The 22,502-nt window shown below is 39.4% G+C and overlaps 1 protein-coding gene across 1 annotated transcript in view; it reads left to right on the top strand.

Moving 5' to 3' along the window:
- Positions 1-22,502, top strand: part of LOC118830906 (ATP-binding cassette sub-family A member 3-like) — a 117,582-nt gene that overhangs the window by 83,793 nt on the left and 11,287 nt on the right. Inside the window, exons 17-26 of the mRNA XM_036737988.1 lie at positions 4,934-5,032; positions 7,426-7,612; positions 8,328-8,631; positions 12,850-13,123; positions 13,311-13,515; positions 14,409-14,628; positions 15,290-15,448; positions 16,659-16,831; positions 20,879-21,007; positions 21,270-21,464. Coding sequence (XP_036593883.1) covers positions 4,934-5,032; positions 7,426-7,612; positions 8,328-8,631; positions 12,850-13,123; positions 13,311-13,515; positions 14,409-14,628; positions 15,290-15,448; positions 16,659-16,831; positions 20,879-21,007; positions 21,270-21,464 — 1,945 coding nt within the window. The remainder of the gene's footprint in view (positions 1-4,933; positions 5,033-7,425; positions 7,613-8,327; positions 8,632-12,849; positions 13,124-13,310; positions 13,516-14,408; positions 14,629-15,289; positions 15,449-16,658; positions 16,832-20,878; positions 21,008-21,269; positions 21,465-22,502) is intronic.

The raw sequence follows: 22,502 nt of genomic DNA, 5'->3' as shown, positions 1-22,502 counted from the left end.
AGGAGGTTCTGATGTGAATAGAGAAAGGCCTGAGTCTTATCATGATAACTCTGTCATCAGCACACTGCTAAAGAGGAACTGACAAACATCAACCACTTGAAGAACCAAGTCATATTCAACAAGCATTTAGCTTGTGCCCTCTGTATACTAGTCACTGTAGTAGGCGTGCGGGGAGGAGGGTACAAAAACCAAACAAAACTCAAGTCCCTGCCCCGATGAAGCTTCCTTTCTACTGGAAGGATACAGTATTAACACAGATAAATAAACAAGATAATTTGAGAAAGGAAAGAGCCCAAACACCTAGGGAGTTCAGCAAAGGTGGCAGCTGAGGTGAATCTTGAAGGCATGCCAAGAAAAGGAAGGGGGTACACCCTCAATATGAGGAAGTAAAACAGACCAGTTAGGCTGGACTCTAGAATGTGCAGAGGGAAATGTGAGGTCAATTTTATAAGGTACAATGAAGCCTGGGAATGACATGGTCAGAACTGTGTTTTAGAAGCATAATTTTGACAGCTGAGTTGGAAGGTGGATTGGAGAGTAGAGACTGGAAGCAGGGAGATCTATTAGGAGACTATTGGAATAATCCCAGAAAGAGATGATGAGGGTTTGAACTGGTTAAGTGACTGTATTAAAAGAGAGAAGAAGACAGCTTCAAGAAGTGTCATGGAAGGAGAATTGACAAGACTTGGCAACTGATTAGATATAGGGAGTCAGGGAAAACAGGGAGAAGATAATTCCAAAGGTGTGAACCTGTTTGACCAAGAAGGAGGAAGCAATATTATAGAAACTGAAGGGGAAAGTATTTAGGAGTGAAGGGGTAGTTGATTTGCTAGAAGCTGAAATAAAAGTTTGAGTATTATGAGGACTTTTACAAGAAAAAGCTATTACAAAAAATCTAGGCAGAAAAAATATTGATAACGGAAGATGCAAAATCCCACTTACAAGGTATGATAAATCAAACAGAAGGATGAAATCAATTATAAAATTGAAAAGAAGGCTAGAAAAATTAGGTCTGATATGGGTTTATTAAACAATTTAATTTTTGTTCAGATACGCATGAGACATTTACAAAAAATTATCACTCTCTGGGGCATAAAGAACTTGGAAATAAATACAAAAAGGGAGGATTTGTCAACATTGATTTCACATGCTATCATTCAGCTGGAATACTAATCAATAAGGAAAATGTGATAAATAGATGGAGTCCTAAATGGAGACTAAAATATAATTGGCAAGAAGGATGGAGTAAAAAAAAAACCTAATTATATCAAAGATCATAACAATACAATTATATCATACTGAAATTTATGGCATGAAACTCAAGCCATTCTTTTAAAAAAATGTTTATTGACTGACTGTCCTTTCATTTAATAGCAGTTTGTTTTTGTCTTAGAGTTTTATTTTTAAAATGAATATCATGATTGTTGTAATTAATTCCTCCTAATAATGCGTGGACTTAGCTTCTCACAAGAACCTCACATTTAGAATACAGTTAATATTTAAAGATGGTCTGACAATTGTGCACTTTTTAACATCTTTTGCCTCATTTTCTGCAACTCAGTCCCTGCCACTGAAGAAGCAGATGGGATCCCCACGGGCTGAGGACCATGTTTTCTTCTTTTCACAGGTGCAATAGCCAGAGAATTCCTAACAAGGCATTTAGCCTGCTCTGTCAGTGAGCCTCCTACTTTTATAAAAGCTAATCCTTGGAAAACAGACATGGTATTATTGCCAGGACCACACTTGAAGCCTCTCTAGCATAGTCAAAGCTACAAAAGCTATGCCTTCCTCTGGCATAGCCATTAAGAACCCAGGTTCACCTCTACTCTGTGAAAAAGAAGACAGGAAAATTTCCCCCCCAAAATTGATTCCTTATGATCAGATGGCATTTATACTAGGATCAAATGGATAATTTAATATTAGGAAAATAATTTATTAATTATTATTATTAGGAAAATAATTCACATAATCATTGATAATAGAAAAAATTTATCAATAAATGTAGAAAAAGCATTTGATAAAATATCATGTTAAAGACACCAAAAGCATAAAAACAGAAGAATTTCTCTTTAACATAATGGAAGACATTTATTTTAACTCAGGAGCAAATTTAGAAACAATATTGCTTTGTTATTTATAGCATAGTCCTAAAAAGGCTATCTCAGTAAGATAAGAAAAAAGAAATTAAAGGAATACTCATGGGAAAAAAGGAAGTTAAGAAAGCTCAACTCGTAGATAATATGATTCTCTTGGGTTTTCTAAGTAAACAAACAAAAAAGATACCAGCAAAATAGCAAGGTATAAAATTAATCCACAAAAATCATCAGCATATTTATATTTTACCATTAAAAATAGAAAAGAGTAATAGAAGGTGTGTTAATTAAAAATTATTTGTTATACGGGATGGCCCTCTGGGAGTTATGAGGGGGAGGGATACCACAGGGTATTTAGGCAACAAAAATTAATTTTAAAAAATATATTCATTATCTTGGAATTAACCTCTTAAGAACTACACAGGACTTATACAAATCAACAATAAAGCAATTTTTATAGCAATAAAAAATTAAACTACTAGAGAGTCAGTGTTCATGATTAGTCCACATTAATGTAGTAAATATGTAAATACTCAAATTAATCAATAAATTTAATGGCATATTTTATAGAATTAGGCAAAACAACAAAATTCATGTGAAAAAAGGTAAAGAATGTCAAGGGAAATTATGCAAAAAGAGGAAGGGCCTTGTATCGTATTGTATTCTCTGATTTCACATTATACTGTGAAACCAAAACAACCAAAACTATTTGATACTGCTTTTAAATTTTTTTAAAAACTTTGATCTTAGAATAAGTTAAATACCAACAAGCCCAAGCCAGTTATGTGCAGTTATCATAGCTTTTTGATAGACATAGAACCACAAAATATTAGGGAAGGCATTCCATTTTTCAGCAAAAATTACAGGGAAAACTGGATGGTGATTTGACAAAATTGGGACCATACCAAAACTTCTCACCATTTCAAATAACTCAGCCAAAGATGTGCTGGAGCCAGCATTAAAAGCAGCACCCAAGACCTGATTGTTAAGTTTTCAGCGTGAGCATATACATTTTGGAAATGTGCAAATACTACAAATCAGAGCTTACTTTACTGTTCTGCTGAATTTAACTGCATGGTTCTTGTCAACATGTATAATGTTTTTTTTTTATTCTGCTTTCTTTACTCTGTATCACTTCATATTGTAGCGTTATAGACTTAAGAAAGAATAGGGAAAATGTTAAAAATGCAGATTGCACTTATCACTGCCTTGTTACATTTTTTTCCATATAACTGGTTAAACTTTTACCAGGACACCATTGGCAACAATATGAACATTTTTTAAGACACACCAAAAAAAATAGAATAGAAGGGATAATTATGTTTTTTGCAACCGTGGAAAAAAGGTAAATTATTAACAAGCTCTGGATGACTTGGAGAACATTTTAAAAGATAAAATAGATTTGATTATATTAAAAAAACCTTTCTATCGAATATTTCAGATAAAACTATGACATCCAAAATTTATAAGAAACTGATTCAAATAAGCTGTCAAAGGATATAAAGAGGTAATTCCCAAAAGAAGAAATATAAACTCTCACTAATATCACCAAAAAATTCAAAATCTCTAATAATCAGAGAAATTCACATCAAAACACCTCTGAGATCCCACCCCTATCAAATTGGCAAAGACAATTAATAACAGCATTCAGCGCTCGCAGGGCAACAGTGAAGTAAGTGTACTATCGACATGACTGGTAGAATTGTGCAATTGGTCCAACTTTTTTGGAAGGCTGTCTGGAATTCTATGGGATAATAAGTTAGAAAAATGTGTAACCTTTGACCTAGCAGTCCCATTTCTGGTACTATATTCCAAGGAGATTAGTGACAAGTTAAAAAAAAAAAAAGATTCTTAGCAGCTCTAGTTATAATAATAAAAAATAATAAAACCAAACCGGAAACAAACTAGTCATAAAATAATAATAATAACTAGCATCTAAATAGCCACCTACTATGTGCCAGTCACTGTTAAGCACTTGACAAGTATTGTCTCATTTTAGCCTCACTACAGCCCCAAGAGGTAGGTGCTATTATCATCTCCACTTTACAGTTGAGGAAGCTGAGGCAAGGCAAGTGATTTTCCCAGGGACATGCAGCTGGTAAAAGTCCAATGTTAAGTGCAGCTAGGTGGCGCAGTGAGTAGAGCACCACCACCTCCCACCCCACCCCCCACCCCCCCCCACCCCCCCCACCCCCCCGCCCCAGAGTCAGGAGGACCTGAGTTTAAATCCGGCTTCAGACACCCAGCAAGTCACTTAACCCCAATTGCCCTGCTTTCCCCCCTTCAAAAAAAAAAAAAGTCCAATGTTAGATTTGAACTCAGGTCTTTTTGACTCCAGACCCAGTGCTCTATCCACTGAGTCACCTAGCTGCTTTAGATGAGAAATGACAGAACAAATTATGATACATAAATGTAAGGGAATATAACTGTACAGAAAGAAATGATACATAGGAAGAATTCAAAGAAATACAAGAACACAAATATATTAAGTATATAAAATGATGCAGAGCAAAGAAAGCAGAACCAAAAAGAACATTATATGTGTTGACAGTAACCATGCAGCTAAAATCAAATTCATGTCACACACACCCAGAAAAGGTGAAAAATGAAAAGGATGGTATAGAGATTGCTATGTTAAAGGTGATACACCTTTTGGAATGGGGCTAACAATTGTTAAATAATGAAAAAAGTTTACAGTCTTGGGTTTGTTTTATTTTACTTAAATGCTTGTATTTCTTATCTATTTCACATACTCAAATACCTGTCTTTTTAAATGGACTTTTTTTTTTTAAAGAACAATCAAACTGGTCATTTTTATCCTATCCCTTTCCTCCTCCTAGGTTTGAAACTCTCTTTACTGAACTGGAACTGAAACAGAAAGAGCTCGGCATTGCCAGCTACGGTGCTTCTGTCACCACCATGGAAGAAGTCTTTCTCAGGTGCGTGTTTAATTCTGAGCTTTGCTGTTATGGTCACTTAGAGTTTAGAAGTATTGGTGGTTAAAATATCAAAGGGAGAATTACTCCTCTTCAATGTATTCTAAATTGTCTATCTCTAAAACAGAGATAGGCAAATTGATGAGGGAGTCCAATACTGATGCCCAGGATTAAAACATGTAGAATTTCCTCTAGATTTATTCTAGAGACTATCGTGAATATTATCATGATATGACAGATACTTGACTAAATCTTTAATTCAGATAATTTTGCCAGAAGAAATTTCATGAAGAACGTCTTCCCAGTCCAAATTTTTTTCTAGGTGTATATTTGGCAGGATTAATAACTTAATAACTGGCATTTGGTTCTCCCAGAATTATTAGACCAAATAATAATTACTTTGATTGGTTGCAGCCATCTGCAGCAGGGTATAGTACAAAATACACTGGACTTCAGGGGTCAGAAGACCTGAGTTCTGGTGTCAGTTTAATCACTTAGTAACTGTGGGCACTTTAACCTCTTTGCATTTGTGTGAAATGGGAATAAAAATAACTCCTTTGCCCCTCTGTAGGAAAAAGTGTTAAATACCATGTAAACATTAGGTTGACCCTCTGATGTTAATTGAGAACAAATTGGTTAAACCTGTTGCTGCTACCCAGCTGAGTTTTCTGCATTAATGAATGACAAGAGGACTGAAAACCTTGGACTGAGTAAATACATTTTTAATAGCCAGGTCTCCTTTGGAAAGGTCTTGTTGAAGCCAGACAAGAATAAATGATCCATTTCTTTGCCTTCACACAGGCTGTCCACCATGCCTAAAATAATCGCCCTTTGCCTCTCAAAATCCCTATTTTTTTGTTTTTAAAGAATTAGCCCAAGTGTCACATTCCGTGTAAGAAGACTTGAAGGGTAGAAAGGGGCCATACTATGAAGAGCTTTAAATGCCAAACATGAAGTCTATATGTGATCCTATAGAGAGTAAGGAAGCATTGGATTTTTTTTTGAGAAGGGAGATGATACAGATTTTCACTTCAGGAAAATCAATTTAGAAACCGGGGGATGTTAAGCAGATTAAGTAGAAAGAGACTTGAGCCAGGTAGACCAAATAGGAGATTCTTGCAGTAGTTCAGATGAGACATCATAAGGTCTCAATATTCAAGTAAAGGGAAAGGGGCATGTGAGGGATGTTATGGAGATAGAAACAAAAAGGTTTGGCAATGAATTGGATATATGAGATGAGTGAGAGTGAGTTGAGGATGGCACTAAGGCTTTGAACCTGGGATAACAATGCCCTTGATAGAAATAAGGAAGTTTGGAGAAGGGGTGTTTTTAGGGGTAGGGGCAGATATTTCATACTGATTTGGACTTGTTAAGTTTGAAGTATCAAGGGAACATCTAGTTTAAAATGACCAGTGGGCAATTTCTAATGGAAGACAACAGCTTAGAAGACAGACTAGAGTTGGTTATATTTAATTTCACCTTTGTAACATCTCTCAAATACACCACTTTCTCTCATCTGATACTGCCACCACCTTGGTGAAGGCCTTCATCTCTTTATGTGTGGACTGTTGCAGTAGCTTGTTGGTTGGTCTGCATGCTATAAGTCTCTCCCCATTTCAGTCCATTCTCTTCTCAGTCACCAAAGTGATTTTTCTAAAGAGCAGGTCCAACCATGCCACTCCCTTGCTCAGTGAACTCCAGTGATCAAATATAAAAGCCATTCTTTGTCTTTCAAAGCCCTTCCTAACCTAACTGCTCCCTCCAACTTTCAGTTCTTCCTACACTTTATACCTCTCCCTTCCCCTCCCCTCCTGTGTAGTCTTTGATCCAGTGACACCAGCCTCTTTGCCATTCCTTGAAGAAGATACTCCTTCTCCTGATTCTGAGCATTTTCCCTGGTTGTTCCCCACACCTGGAATGCTCTCCCTCTTCATGTCCATCTACTGGCTTCCTTCAAGTCCCAGTTTTAATCCCACCTTCTCCTTCAATTCTAGTGCTTTCCCCCCTGTTGATTATTCCAATTTACCCTATACATAGCTTGTTTGTATATAGTTGTTTGTGTATCGTTCCCTCCTTAGACTGTGAGTTTCTCAAGGGCAGGGACTGTCTTTTGCCTTTCTTTTTATCCCCAGTACTTTGTACTATGCCTACCATATAGTAGGCACTTAATAAATGTTTATTAACTGACTGGATACATAGATTAGGGAATCATAGAAAGAAGGCAACACTAATCATATGAGAAACTGCTCCTTTTTTTTCTTTCATTCCCTTTGTTCAACAGGTGTGCTGAATAACCTGGTTTTCAATTTCATATTTTTCACATTGACAATTCATACATACCAAATTTTATCTGCATTCATAATAAAAAAATTGTGCCTTATCCTCTTTTTGTTCAGAGTTGGTAAACTTGTAGATTCAAGCATGGATATCCAAGCCATACAGCTTCCTGCCTTGCAGTACCAGCATGAGAGACGGGCGAGTGACTGGGCCATGGACAGCAACCTCAGTGGAATAATGGATCTCACGGATAGCATCGGGGCCTTAATCAAGGAAGATTGTACTGCCATCAGATTTAACACCAGGGTGAGCATTCTAAGTTGGAATTGTAAACCTGGCAAATTCAGGATAGATATAAATGACACCATTTGGTTTGAACTATTTGAATCTAAGGAAATATCAGCCATGGAAGAATCAATAGATCTGAGACGTTGGCTTCTCTGTGGTGCACCCTGAGGGTGAGAGTTCTTCCCATTCTAAGTGCTATTTACATATTAACCAGGGCGGTAACCATTCTCCTTCTCCTATAGAAAAGTTCTGGAAGGAGCATTGAACTCAGGTGGTCTAGGCTACATCACTTAGCCTTGTACTTTTGAGCAACACCATTTAACCTGTCTGATTCCCAGTTTCTTCATCTTTGATCAGGATGCTTACCTCACAGAGCAGGTGTGATGTTCTGGAAGAATCTGTGCCAAAAACATTTTGAAAATGTTAAAGTATTCCATGGATATAAGGTGATACTCTCTTTGTCTAGTTGCTAGATCCCTACTGCTGACCTCTAAGGAGAAATTACTCTCTTTTCTTTTCGATAAATACCTTGGACAGACATAAGCAGGTTGCACTGCTGAGACATATCAGAGCTTACCCAGCAAGGCTTCTCTTCAGAGTTGTGCTCTGTACCCTGTGTTTTCTTTCTACTTCTGAGCTGCAGTTAAATCCTAACTGGCAAAGTATCTGAGGTGGATTGACCTGTCTGACTATTAACCATTGCACCTCCAAGTCTGTGGTCTCTTTCTTGCAGTTCTACCTTCACTGCCAGCAGTTCTATGCCATGTTCACAAAGAAGGCCTTGTATAGCTGGCGCAACTGGAAAATACTGGTGGCACAGATCCTCGTGCCCCTGACTTGCATCACCTTGGCCCTCATGGCCATCAACTACTCTTCAGCGATTCGGGATGACCCCATCTTGCAGCTAACCTTGGACCAGTATGGCCAGACAATAGTGCCCTTTTCCATCTATGGCACCTCCAAGCTGGACCAGCAGCTTTCAGAACGCTTTAAAGATATGCTGCAGGCTGAGAAACAGGTGCCTCGGGAGGTGTTAGGTAAGTGCTGTTGGGGTGCGAAGATCTGTCTGCCAGGGGCCAGGGAACAGTTGGATGCTTACGGTGTCATCGCACAGAAGAGAATCATTTGGAATCAACAGGGAACATAAACAGCTTTCAGATTGATAAATTCCAGGAAAGTGAAAGTGATAATAATATTGATTCATCTTTTTATAGGGTTTAAGGTTTGCAAAGTACTTGCCACACAACAACCCTGTGAGGAAGATAGTACAATTAATATTACCCTTTTTTGTAGATGAGGAAATGGAGATTCAGACTTATCTATGCTCATAGAGTTATTAAGTGTCAGAGCCAGGATTTGACACAGGTCTCCTGACTCCATGCCCAAAACCCTTGCACCCCACCTTGTACCTTGTGAATAGATCGGATATCAGAAGGAGAAATTTGGCAGTCCTTTAAAGAGCTGCCTATCTATATCCTCTGTGAAGTGAGAATGGCTTTGATATCCATATCAAACACAAAAATGATTGGGAGAAAAAAATAATCAACCAATATAATTAATAGGCCAATGCAAAAATACTAAATGAAATATTTATAAATAGCACATGGTATAATTTTTTAAAAAAATTTATCACAACCAAGAAGAATTTATAACTAGAATAGGATGATTTAATACCAGAAAATATTCAAAATAAAAAGAGAAAAATTAAAGACTTATGTGGTCATTGAAAAAAAGAGGGTTGAATTTGTCATCAAGGGGCCTGTGTTTAAATCCTGAGTCTGCCATTAACTACTTGTGTCATTCAGCTTCTGGCTTCAGTTTCCTTATCTCTAAAATGAGGGGGTTAAGCCCACAAAAATTGCTTTTACCTCCAACAAAAATCAAAGAAAACTGATAAAAAGAGAAATGCCCTTTGTAATAGCAACAAAAAGAAGGAATGAAGAAGGGAAGGGAGGCTGGCTTATCTCTGTAATTATCCAGAGCACAGACATCCAGGAAACAGGCTTTTAGTAAGTGCTTACTATGTGCCAGGAGGGTGTATGGGGTGTTCAGGGAGGACTGGTACCTCTGGCGTCAGGGCTCGCTGTGCTTTTTCAAGGCTGCTCATACACCTTTGGTGTCCACCTTCACCCCCTGTCTCACCTCAGGCTTTAAGAAGCCGAAGCATGCGCAGTGACCACACTCTAGTAAACCATCTCAGCAGGTGGGCTAGGCTGAGGGTAACCTGTTGGTGAGTTAGGGGGATGTCCACCCCAAGCATGTGAAGACTTCCCCTGGTAGAATGGGCAGATGAGAACAGAGTTCCACTGGCCATGCTGAAGCAGGAGCTGTGGAGCACATAGAGCTTGGTCACACTTCAGAGATGCCAAGGTCATCCACTGCATCCTGGATCAGCACCAGTCATCCTGATTTTTGTCATGCCTGTGGACTTCGATGACTGAAAAGAGAGAGTGATGCTGATGACTTGGCACAACTCTGCCTCAATTCACGTGCGAGTCAAAACGTTACCCTGTGATGTCATTGGTCCTCTTTGAAACAAAGGACAAACAACATGCGCCAGGCACTGTGCTAAGCTCTGGAAATATAGATATAAGCAAAAAGAAAGATAGTCTCTGCCCTTGAGGTGCATACATTCTATGGGGGGGCACGGTGAGGGAGTGGGAGTGGAGGCCAACAGAGATAAAAATGAAGGTACTTGGTGCGAGGGCATGGTTTAGAAATCCAGAAGTCAAGGACAGAGCCAAGAGGGGAATGAAGGCTGGCTTGGGTCACTCCACAAAGGGGAAGGCCCTAGGAGGAACTCACCAATGGGAGAAGGGGCTGGGTCTTGCACAGGCATATTCCAGGTTGAGAAGGCTGCAGAAGTGGTTGGATGTTCCAGGCTGAGGAGGCCCCCAGCCCCAAGAGAAGTTTCAGGATAAAACAGCAGCAGAGGCCTGGTTTTGAAGTCTGGAAGTCAGAACTGGATCTGAGGGGGCATCAGATATTTAGACATTGATTTAACAAGACATGCAAATGACATGAAAACAGCCTCAAACTGATTATGACAGATGTAGAGGAGCTGAACAAGAGAAAGCTTGTTCCTTATTCATGGGTGAGGTAAGCAAATATAGTAAAAAAAAAAAAATGTCAGTGCTTCTCAAACTACAACTTTAACACAGTGCCAGTCAAAATGCCCATAGACTATAAATTTCCTATGAAAAAGCAAATGAGAAAAATATCAAAAAGTACCATGAAAAAGAAAGCTAAAAGCAAAATACTACCCTCTTCTCTTAATCTGTTACTGGGGAAGGTGGATGAGAAGCCTTGGTATGATTTATTATCTTTGAAGCATCACTTAAAGCATTGAGTGGAAATAAGTATTTTACATTTTGAAAGGCAACAGTTCAGTATCCTTTCCTAGGCACCCAACTGTTTGTTTTTGCCTCTCTAGTACAGAGGTTCAATTAGGTATCCCCATGATCCATCAGGGTCTCTAGACCTTACCTGGTTGATGTTCAAACTTGTCATTGCTTAGTTACTCCAGCAAGAACTTATATTTACAGCACCTCTCTCTCTCTCTCTCTCTCTCTCTCTCTCTCTCTCTCTCACACACACACACACACACACACACACACACACACACACACATCCCTTTTGATGATCATAAAAATATGAAGAAGTCAGAGGCTCCTCATCAGGAAATGGTTGGGGATCCTAAGTTTAAAACAATAGTCCTGCTCATGTCTGTGTTGATGCTTGTAAAAAACCTGTGAGTTTTTCACATGACTAGCAAGATCATCCTATACCTTTGTACTTCCTTTAAAAAAAAAACAACTTAAATTTCTATTAAATCTCTTGGGTTCCAGCCTGTCAAGATGATTTTGGATCCTGATTCTATCATCCAGCACCAGCTATCCCTCACAGTTTTGTTGTAGCTGCAGATTTTGATAAGCATATATTCTGCATTTTTATCACTATTGATAAAAAGTGTTGAATGGAATAGTGCTCATGTCAGAGCCCTATACAGTGCCACTGATTACCTCCCTTCATGTTGACATCATTCAATTAAACTCAATAAGCATTTCTTCAGATAAGAGTTCTTAATGTCCAATGGAATGTCCAATAAGAGTTCTTAAATTCCACTTATGAAACCGCAAATATGTTTTTTCCATGAACTCAAGCTCTTGACCATACTGGTTGCCATGATCTAGATGTTTCTCCAGTTGAACAGTGTCTTTCCTAAAATGTAGTGCACAAGCTGCCACATTCTGTTATTTCACCTTCAAAGAATCTCTCCCATCCGCCCTCTTCTTCCCACTCCCATGGTTACCATCATCTCTGACTAGGCTCTTACTGCCTCTTGTCTCCATTACTGCACAATAGCCTTCTAACTAGTATCTTCATCTCCAGTTCCATAATCCTTCTAATCTGTCCTTCACACTGATGCCTGATTAACCATCCTCATGTACGTATGTAATCATGTTACCGTGTTGCTCAGAATGTCAATGATATCTTATTTTTGTTGTTGAGTCATTTCAGTCATGTCTGACTCTTTTTGACCGCAGTTGGGGTTTTTTTGGCAAAGATACTGGAGCAGTTTGCCATTTCCTTCTCTCGCTCATTTTACAGATAAGGAAACTGAGGCAAAGAGACTTAAGTGACTTGCCCAAGGTCACACAGCTAGTGTCTAAGGCCAGATTTGAACTCAGAAAGAAGAGTCTTCCTGACTCTAGACCAGACAGTCTATCCACTGAGCCACTGTATCCTGTTACCTACCAAGTAAAGTCTCAGTGCCTTAGTCCGGCATTCAATAGCCTCAAAAAATACAGCACCAACTAATAACAGCAACCTTATTTCATTTTTTTTTATACTTTTTGTACTCTTCCCTCTAACATATCTCATAATTTCCCACTTTATGCCCTTGCTTGTGCTGTTCCCTAGACATGGAATGCCCTGTCATCCCAGCCACTCTTCCCTGTCACCTACTGCAAGCCTGCTGATACTTCGAGACCAGTCCAAATGCCTTCTCCTCTGTGAAGCTTTCCTCAGTTCCTCCCATCCAAAAGTACTTTTCCTCAGAACTCTAGTAGCACTTGATACCCTTTGTATAGTCTGTATTCTGTGTATTGTAGTCACGTGAGTACATCTTTTCTCCTCCACACAACACATACACATACACTCTTACCTGGTAAGCCCTTTGGCTTTGCATTTGGTAGGTGCTTAATAAATATCAATTTAATTGAATTTAATTGCCTGCTGCTTCCCCACCCAAGGTGATTTGGAAGAGTTCCTGATTTTTAGGGCCTCGGTGGAAGGCGAAGGCTTTAATGAAAGATGCCTGGTGGCAGCTTCCTTCAAAGATGTCGGAGACCAGACAGTGATCACGGCTCTGTTCAACAACCAAGCCTACCATTCTCCTGCCACTGCCCTGGCTGTCGTGGACAATATTCTATTCAAGCTGCTTTCTGGCCCCAGTGCCTCTATTACTGTCTCCAACTACCCTCAGCCCCGAGGTGCCGGCCAGGCCACAACAGAACAAACCAATGAGTAAGTACGTGAACTTTGATTTCACCCAGAGCCGAGGCTTTCATTCCGTGAGCACCTCCCCTGGCCGGCTGGTTTTAACGTTTTTGTTAGTAGGTCATGTTCTGGAATGTAGCTGCTAAGGGAAATTGCTCTTTTCTTCTAATTGGATGTACTGAGAGCTCTCCTCTACCCGTTCTGTCTCCTGCAGGGGCCACACAGGATTTCACCTAGCTCTTAATTTGCTCTTCAGCATGGCTTTCTTGGCCAGTACGTTTTCCATCCTGGCAGTCATTGAAAGAGACATGAAGGCAAAGCACATCCAATTTGTCAGTGGAGTCTATGTCGTTCATTTTTGGCTTTCTGCCCTGCTGTGGGATCTCCTCACCTTCCTTATCTCCTGTTCCCTGCTGCTGGTGAGCATTGAATAATATATCGGTTAAAACCCTCTCTGTCTCCCACACATTATAGGAGATATATATTTGTTTTTATTTCCTTTTTAAGTGTTTTCTTTGATTTTCCTTTCTTTTTTTAATATAGCTGTTAATTTCCAATGACTATCCCTCAACTAGAACATTTCCTTATAACTAATAAATATAATCAAACTAAACACATCAGTACATTGGCCATATTTCTCAGTTTGCACCTGTAGACTACTGCCTTTCTGCTATGAAGTAGTGGACTTGCCTCACATCAGTCCTGTGACATCACTTGTGCTGATCAGAGTTCCAAAGTTACCCAGTGTTGTTTTCCTCTACCTTATTGTGGTCATCATATAAATCCTTCTCCTGGCTCTTCTTAATTTGGAGCTTCTTCTCCTTTGGCCATTGGTGCCCAGGTGCTAATCCATCCCAGGAACCTGACTGCAGATGAAGCAACATTAGAAACTTCTTGCCTCGGTTTGCTGGGGTCTACAGAAACAGTAATCTTCTGTAGGCCTCAATTCCTCTATGTTTGGTACCCATTAAGCTGTCCCAGGCTGGTGTTACTAGGGGATTCTTCACAAGTTAGAGCATCTCTCCTCTGACTCTTTCCAAAGAGAAGAGAGGGAATGTTCTCTATCTAGGATAAAGGTCATCTTTAGACCTGTCAGCTTTGGACTCTTTAGCAAAGAGAACGTGCACACATCTGTTTTACTGCCGATGTGTCAGTTTTTGTGGGAGATTAAGGAGTTCTGTCTCTATTTTAAAAGGTACTTGAAATAGTGCTTTCCTGTTTTTTCTTCTTGATGTTGGTGTGAGTTAATTTCTTGTTGCTTTTGTCACCCTCTTCTCCCCGTCTCCCTTCCAAATATGTCTCTGTGATGTAGGTGGTGTTCAGAGCCTTTGACGTGGAAGTTTTCACCCAGGACAGCCACCTTGCAGATGCTTTGATGATCTTAATGCTCTACGGGTGGTCCATCATCCCCCTCATGTACCTGATGAGCTTCTTATTTTCTGGTGCTGCGGCCGCCTACACCAGACTCAGCATATTCAACATCCTCTCGGGCCTTGCCACCTTCCTTATCATCAGCATCTTACGTATTCCAGGTGGGGGACGTTGAATTTGTCACCGCCCCTCCCCCTAGTGGACACATAGTAATCCCTTCTCCAAATAATGAGCTTGCAAGAAGTGGGCTCATCAATGGAGACCATCATTAAGAAGACACTTCCTGATATATCAATGAAAGTCTCTGCTTTTCATAAATCTTTCAGTCTGATGCTGGAGCTAAATCAGACATGCTGATGTTGAGTTAGGAAAATAGGTTATTTGGATGTAGCTACCTCATCATCCCCTCTTCTTATCCTGCGGTCACGTAACTTTGGAAACCATTTTGGATTAGTACTTGGAGAAATTGTTCCTGTATCCTCCAGGACAACCTATTTTCTCTAGATTGCAGAGGAATGTTCAAGGCAACCTAGGAATGTACCCAGTGCTCATAGGCCAGAGATAATTTCTGGCTTCTAGGCCTGAAGTAAGGCAGATTGACCATATGAATGAAAGATACAAAGTTGAAGAGTTTGATAACACTGGTCCATTTTGAGGAATTCCCAAAGTAACACTGTTATTTTCACATGGAGTGATGGGAAAGGAATATTGTTGTGCAGAGAATATCTGTGGCTTCAGCATTATTACACTAGCCTCGTTTGGCTGCCCTGGGAAAGGTGGGTTTGCTGCACAGTAAACTAATCTATCACATTTCCATTACAGGGCTAAAATTGTTGCAACTTTCTAAATCCTTGGATATGGTTTTCCTGGCGTTGCCCAGTCATAGCCTAGGAATGTCAATCAGCAACTTTTTTGAAAACTATGAGACCAAGAGATACTGCACATCCTCTGAGATTGCAGCCCGTAATTGCCAGAAATTTAGTGAGTATCCTGAATTCCTCTGACCCCTGGTTTAGCAGTCCCTTTCTTACCACCTTTCATACTTAAAAGCAGACAGGATAAACTGGGGGGAGTTTATAATCTTCCTTAGAAGGAAAGGATCTGGAGACACAGAAGTTATTTCTCAAACGTGGAAGAAACTTTATAAAAAGTGCTTGGGGGTTTTGAGAGATGACCTAGGGAAAATTCAAGGTAGTCAGTAGCACATAAACTGTGCTGCTCCGGGACAATACATTTCTTTCCCAAGCCCAAAAGGTGCTAAGCTTTATAGGCCACTGAGTGAGAAAAGCAGCATAGTATAGTGGATGAAGCACTGGATTTGGAGCCAGACTTTTTTGTCCCTTACTATGTCACCTTGGACAGATCATTACCACTCTCTGGACCTCAGTTTCCTCATTTGTAATTTGAGAATTTCTGGTCTAGAGAGTCTTCCAAAGGTTTCTCACTTTTCTTGCTACTATGGCAACACTGTGTGTTCCCAAGCCATAGTGGGTTCCCCGGTACCTTCCGTAGCTCAGAGGTGAGGCAGAAAATGTGATGTATTATGAACATTCTAGAGGAACAGGAGGAAGGAAAGAGAATAAAAATGTTACTCAGCCCTTGTTGCTGCGTTTGGGTGTTGAGCTGGCTATTCTGGACCCACACCTCCAAGCCCTGACCCCAAGAGACCTGGAGACCCACCTCTGGAGGATCCCTAAGCTCTAGTTTCTAGTGTAACAATAACTCATAAATAAAGGTGGAAAATCTGTAATTCAGACTTATAACTTTAGGATACCTGGAAGCAACAAAGCAGAAGGCAGTTTGATATGAATGAAACCAGTAGTGTAATGGTGGAGAAGAGGGAAAGGAAACACAGGGCTTCTTCCCTTCCCAGGAACCTAGTTAACATTGGCTGCAGTTCAGGTAGGTTGAGGCCTTTCTCTAAACATTTACCTCTTCCCCAAACCTTTCATAGCATGGCCACACTGAGTTTGCTACAGGGTAAGGAACCTAAGATTATTAGGAAGCTGTATTAGCCAAATTGTGGGAAGAATGATGCGGCCTTCCTGGGCCTCTCAAAGACACATGGGTCCCTTTTGGGGTAATCGGAAGGGAGTGACAGGGAGGTCTTTCTACAATAAGTAAAAGGGAAGAAAGAAGCCATAGCACCCCAGGGTTTTAAAGTGAACACATATCCTTTTACCATCTCCAGATATTAAATACCAAGAGAATTTCTTTGCATGGAAAGCTCCTGGGATTGGGAAATACATGACTTCTATGGCTGCTTCTGGCTTTGTTTTCCTCATTCTTCTATTCCTCATTGAGACTAACCTCCTCTGGAGACTGAGAACCTTGGTCAGTAACATCTTTAGGACACAGAATTGGGTGAGTAAAATAACTATGTGAGATTTCACTTCTATTCATCTTTAGACTGGATAAAGGAGATAAATCTAGCCATCTTTCTTGAAGAGAAAAAATAAATTTGAATCAGATTTAGCCAATCCACCATAAGTTTATCCCTATAGCCAAGAATATTGTATAACTTCTGCCAGTTTGAAAATAAGGGTTGGCCAGGGGCATGATTTTAAACGTCATTTTCCATGACCGTCCTATTTGGAATCCATAGGCTATCTACAGGGTCTGGGGAATGGTACATAAGATATTATTTTTAAATCTCAACAAAGTACTATTCTAGAAAAACAGGCACAGTTTCCAACAGACCAGACAAATGAATCTCTGTGCCTTAGAAGTTGCCAGAAAAGAAAGTAAAGGGATCTGTCTCATCCCTTTGAGCAGTAAGTTCACTCATTCACATGTGCTTTGGTGTTCTCTAGTTGACATTGTAAGTAGTATGATAATGCTTGGTTTTGAAGCTTGGCAAAATGGCTGAGTGGTAGTGACTGAGCCCTGTTCCCCTGTACTACATCATAAAAGGAGTAAAAATACACAAAATGAAATGAAAGAAGAAATGGAAAAGAAAGAAACCCCCATAAACTGACAGACCAAAGATATGAAGTAAGAAACCAAGAAGAAAAAAAAGAGAAACAGCAAATAAATACTATCAGGTAAAAGAAAGCAAGAAGAAATTACTAGTAGGAAAGAGCAACACAGTATTAAATATAGCACTGTTTATGTTTTTTAAAAGCCACTAAAATACAGGAATAGAAGACCTTTATTAAGTTCAAAAGTATGTATCAAAAATAAAAAGTTACCGTTATTTGTAATGGAGAAACACTGAAAGCTTTTCCCATAGGACCAGGGGCTAAAGCAAGAGTGTCTCTTGTATTCACTTTTATGTGCTACAGATATACTATTGCAATTAGACAAGAAAAAAGATATTGAAGAGATGGTTTTAAAAAAAAGGGCAAGATTATCTCTTTCTCCTATTGTTATCTGTGTTGCTATCTTACTAAATCTTAATCTTAGTTTATACCTGTCATCACCCTTCTCTGTTCTTACTTTACTATAAAAACCAAGGGCATCGTTTGTGAGCTCCCTCTTTTCCTCTGCTTCATACTTCAGAACACTTTCATCATCCCTCACTTTTTCCTTTTTTGCTCTAGTCTCTAAGGAAAAGTGGTTCTTTTCTTTGTCAAGGCCGCCTCCGCTTGTGCTCTTGATTCCATCCACTCCTGCCTTCTCCTGAAACATGCCTCCTTGAGCATTCCTTTTCATTCTCTCATCTTCAGTATCTTCCTATCTGCTAGTTTCTACCCTCCTACTTACAAAAACACCCACATTTGCCCCCATCTTGGGGGGAACAAAAAACAAACCCTTCCCTTGACTATCTTGAATTCTTTCTCTCTTTCAAAGTCAAACTCTCAGAAAGGGTCAGACACCTTCCATATCTGAATCTAATCACTTCCTCTTCATGCCTCACCTGGCTTACATCTGCCTCCACTCAACTGAAACTACTTTCTGTAAGTTTACCAAAAATGCCTTAACTGTTCAATCCAATGAACTTCTTCAGCTTGCATTCTGCTTTACTTGTCTGCAATTTTTGACACTGTTGATCCCTTCTTTCTGGAAACTTACTCATCCCTAAGTTTTCGTGCTACCTCTGTCTCCTGGTTCTACTCTCTGTCTGTTTACTCCTCATTCTGCTTTGCAAGATCATCATCTATGGCCCACCCCTTGTCTTTCTAGGCTCTGACCTTAGCCCTCTTTTATCATCTGTGTGCAGATGATTCTGATGTATACCTTGTCCTTGCCTCTTCAAGCTTGAGGTCCGTATCACAAGAAAAGTTACAAAATTACTTATACCCTGTGAGCCAGCAGCCTCACTATTGGGTTTATATCTCAAGAAAGTTATTGAAAATAAGAAAGGACCTATCTGTATAAAAAATTATAGTATATAAAAGCACTGTACAAATCACCAATGTTATAATGTGTAGTAGGCACAAAATTGGAAAGCAGGGAGCCCAACAATTTGGAAATGACTAAACAAATGGTGATATAAGAATACAGGAGTAAGAAAGAGATCTTCATCTGAAGATAAAGATGACTATGTAGAATCCAGAAAAAAATGTGGGAATGAAGTTAGGCCAAAGCAGAGCCAAAAGAACAATATACACAACTACCACACTTGTTATAATATAAATGGAGACTACTTTACCTGGCAGCGGTATTGATCAAAAATATTGGCTAATGTCGGTATTAACTTAGAGAACACACATTCAGTCTTTCTTTTAGCAAATGGAAAACTGAGGAAGCTTAAGTTTGCAGTTACTATCAGTCACAATTACTTTTTTGTGCTGTTTTGCTTACCTGTTTCCAAAGATAATGTATGCTGGGAGATTGAGTTTTGAGTGCACTGGTGTTTTCTATGATGTGTCCAAACAAAATTTATCAACAAACCCCATAGAGTTTCACAAAATCAAGTCACCACAACAGAATATTTCCCACTGTCATCTATAAGTCAAACAGAAATGGAGGTCTTTTCTTTAAGTTATGGATTCGGCCATCTTCCTGAGATCAACTGCTAAGAAAACTAGTCCTTCTTTAAAAAATAATGATAAGTATTAAACTCCTCTCTCCCCAAGAAAAAAAAGAAATACATAATCCATGATACCAGCATACATAGTCAAGCAAAACAGATCCACAACTTTGCCATGTCCAAAAATGTGTGTCTCATGCTACACCTTGATTCTATTAATCTGCTGTCAGAAGGTGAACAGCATCAGTCCTCTGGAGTCATGGTTGGTCATTGCATTCATCAGAGTTCTCAGTTGTTTCAAAATGGTCATGAAAGACTTCCAAATTCTTCATATCTGTCCTTTTCTGTCATGTCTTATGGTGCAATAACATTCCAATATTATTCCTTTTATATGCCGTAATTTGTTCAGCCATTACCCAAGTGATAGGCATCCTCTTTGTTTCCAGTTCTTTGCTACAACAAAAAGCTGCTATTACCATTTTTGTACTTACGGATATTTTTCCTCTTTCTTTGATCTTCTTGGGGTATAAACCTACTGGTAGTATTTCTGGATCAAAGCATATGCATAATTCAGTGACTTCTTGGGAATAGTTTCAGGCTGATTTCCAGGATGGCTGGACAAATTCACAGTGTATTAGTGAGCCTCTCTCCTTGGAGTGCCTCTAACAATAGTCTTTTTTTTTCCTTTTTTGTCACCTTTGCCACTCTATCTGACACAAATGGCATGAAACCTCAGAACTGCTTCAATTTGCATTTCTCTATTAGTGACTGGGAACATCCTTTCATGTGCCTCTTGATAGCTTGGATTTTTCCATGGGAAGCCTGCCTCTTTATATCCTTTGGCCATTTGTCTGTTGGAGAAATATCTGTCAGAAGAATATTTGAATCAATTTCATATGTATCTTGGATATCAGTCCCTTAATGGATAAATTTGCTGCAAATATTTTCCCAGCTGTTTCCCTTCTCTAATTTTAACTGCATTATTTTGTTTGTGCAAAAGTTTTTGGTGTTATTTAATTAAAATTGTTTACGATCTTTGTCTCTTACCAGCCCTTTATTCAGCTGATTACCCCTAGGGCTTTGTTCTTAGCAATGTACCACTCTGTTCATTTTCTAAAATTTTTTCCAGTATGTTTGCAATTCAGCATTAGTTTTTTCCTCAATTTCACAATCATGATTGAGCCTAATTTCTGATTATCACTTTGTTGTCATGGAAAGCAGCAGATTATGTGTGTGTACATTTATGTATATATACGTACATACATACATATGTGTGTGTGAATATATATGTATGTGTGTGTATATATAATCCGAGGGAAAGCTAAGAAATTCCTGAAAAGTCTTCTCCAGAGGACACTATTTTTTTTCAACATTTCTGAAGACCTAACATATTCCTGTTGCCCTTCACATCCTGCTTTTCTAACTCCCCTCCAACCCCAGTTAAGCCAGGCATCTTCAAGGTATTTACCTCTTTAATCCTTGTCTCTGGAACCCAGGCACAGATGCATATCCAGTCATCAGCCGTTCCAAAAGACCAAGATGTAGAAGATGAGAAAAAGAAAGTCTTGGAATCCTTACCAGAGTTGTTGCTGAATACTCCACTGGTCATTAAGGAACTCACAAAGGTAAGGCCAGATTATGGTCATTGTTGTGCTGGTTCTTCCCGCCTATAGCATATCAGATATGTCATTAACTTAGAGCAACTAGTCTCTTAGTCTGTGTTTTCTTTACATATCTGAGGAATGGTAACCTGGGATGAAGGGGAATGGCACTTGTGTTCCCAGGGGGTGGGGCTTATGTTTATTTATTAAGGGTCTGCAGCCCCAATTTTCACAATACTAACCAGTGGTTCCTCAATCTGTGGTTTCTTTGTTGGATACATCTTAGGTGTACAGCCAGAAGGTGCCCTTCCTAGCTGTGGACAGAATCTCCCTCACAGTCCAGAAAGGAGAGTGCTTTGGCCTGCTGGGTTTCAATGGAGCTGGGAAAACCACCACCTTCAAAATGCTGACTGGGGAGGACACTATTACCTTTGGAGATGCCTTTGTTGATGGCTACAGCATCATTACTGACCTCAAAAAGGTAAGAACATAGTCTTCTGAGATGAATAAAAAATAACTTAAAGCTGTTGATGGAGGAATCCATTTCATTTGCTGCTTTCTGTGGCATCAGACTTCAGTAGGTTGATATAGGCAATGTTCTCACTCCCTGTCTCTTGGCAGTCTTTTAGGCAAATAGATTTTTCCAGTCAACTGATGAATCAGTAAACATTTAGTAAGCATTTGCAATGTTCTAGGCACTAGGCTAGGTACTGGTATGACAGAGACAGGAGGTACTGCAGTCTAGCACAGAGGGAAGGGGTGCATAGAGAAAAAGAGAAACAGGTGCCTTCATGAGTAGATACAAAATAGATACAGGGCAGTTTTGTGTGAAGGCACTAGCAACCAGTTTAGGAAAGGGTTAGTGTAGAAGATGGTGTTTGAGCTGACCTCTGGAGGAAACTTAAGATTTTTAGAGGCAGAGGTGTGAGGAGGGATATGCATTCCAGACATGAGGTATAGCCAGTGGAAAGACATGGAGGGAGGAGAACCTTCTTATTTATAGCCCATCCCTCACCGGAAGCCCCTAATTCCCATACTTTAAGCCATTGCCTAGAAATCCAAATCCTTTTCTTTTCAGCCAGCTGTTTAGGTCCCAAATTTGCCTCTCTTCTGAATGCCTAACTTTTAGATGACACTAATAATAAAAATACTTGTCTTCCTAAGTTTTTTGCCCAAGACTTCATAATCCTCAGCTAATATTCTTTCTGGGAATACCATTTATCACCAAATAAGTTATCTGGGTAAAGCCTATTAAGTTTAACAAGTGTCAGGGGGCTCTCTCTCTCTCTCTGGTTTGTCAGGTCGACAAAGAGCCAATCTTGGTTCCCCTCCACAGGGAATCACCAGTCACCACTACTCATCTCCTCTTTCTCTGACTATTACTGGATGATCTCTCATCTGATGGCTTTTGTGGCTCTAAATCATCTTTCCCTGGAATCGAAGAAGCTTCTTTTTTTTTAAGGTTCACAAAGCACTTTGGTTTTTTTATAATAATTTATTTTTTAAATTTTTAATAAAT

The sequence above is a fragment of the Trichosurus vulpecula genome, chromosome 9 (assembly GCF_011100635.1).
Source record: "Trichosurus vulpecula isolate mTriVul1 chromosome 9, mTriVul1.pri, whole genome shotgun sequence".
NCBI classification, from domain to species: Eukaryota; Metazoa; Chordata; class Mammalia; order Diprotodontia; family Phalangeridae; genus Trichosurus; species Trichosurus vulpecula.
This window is presented reverse-complemented; position numbering and strand designations above follow the sequence as displayed.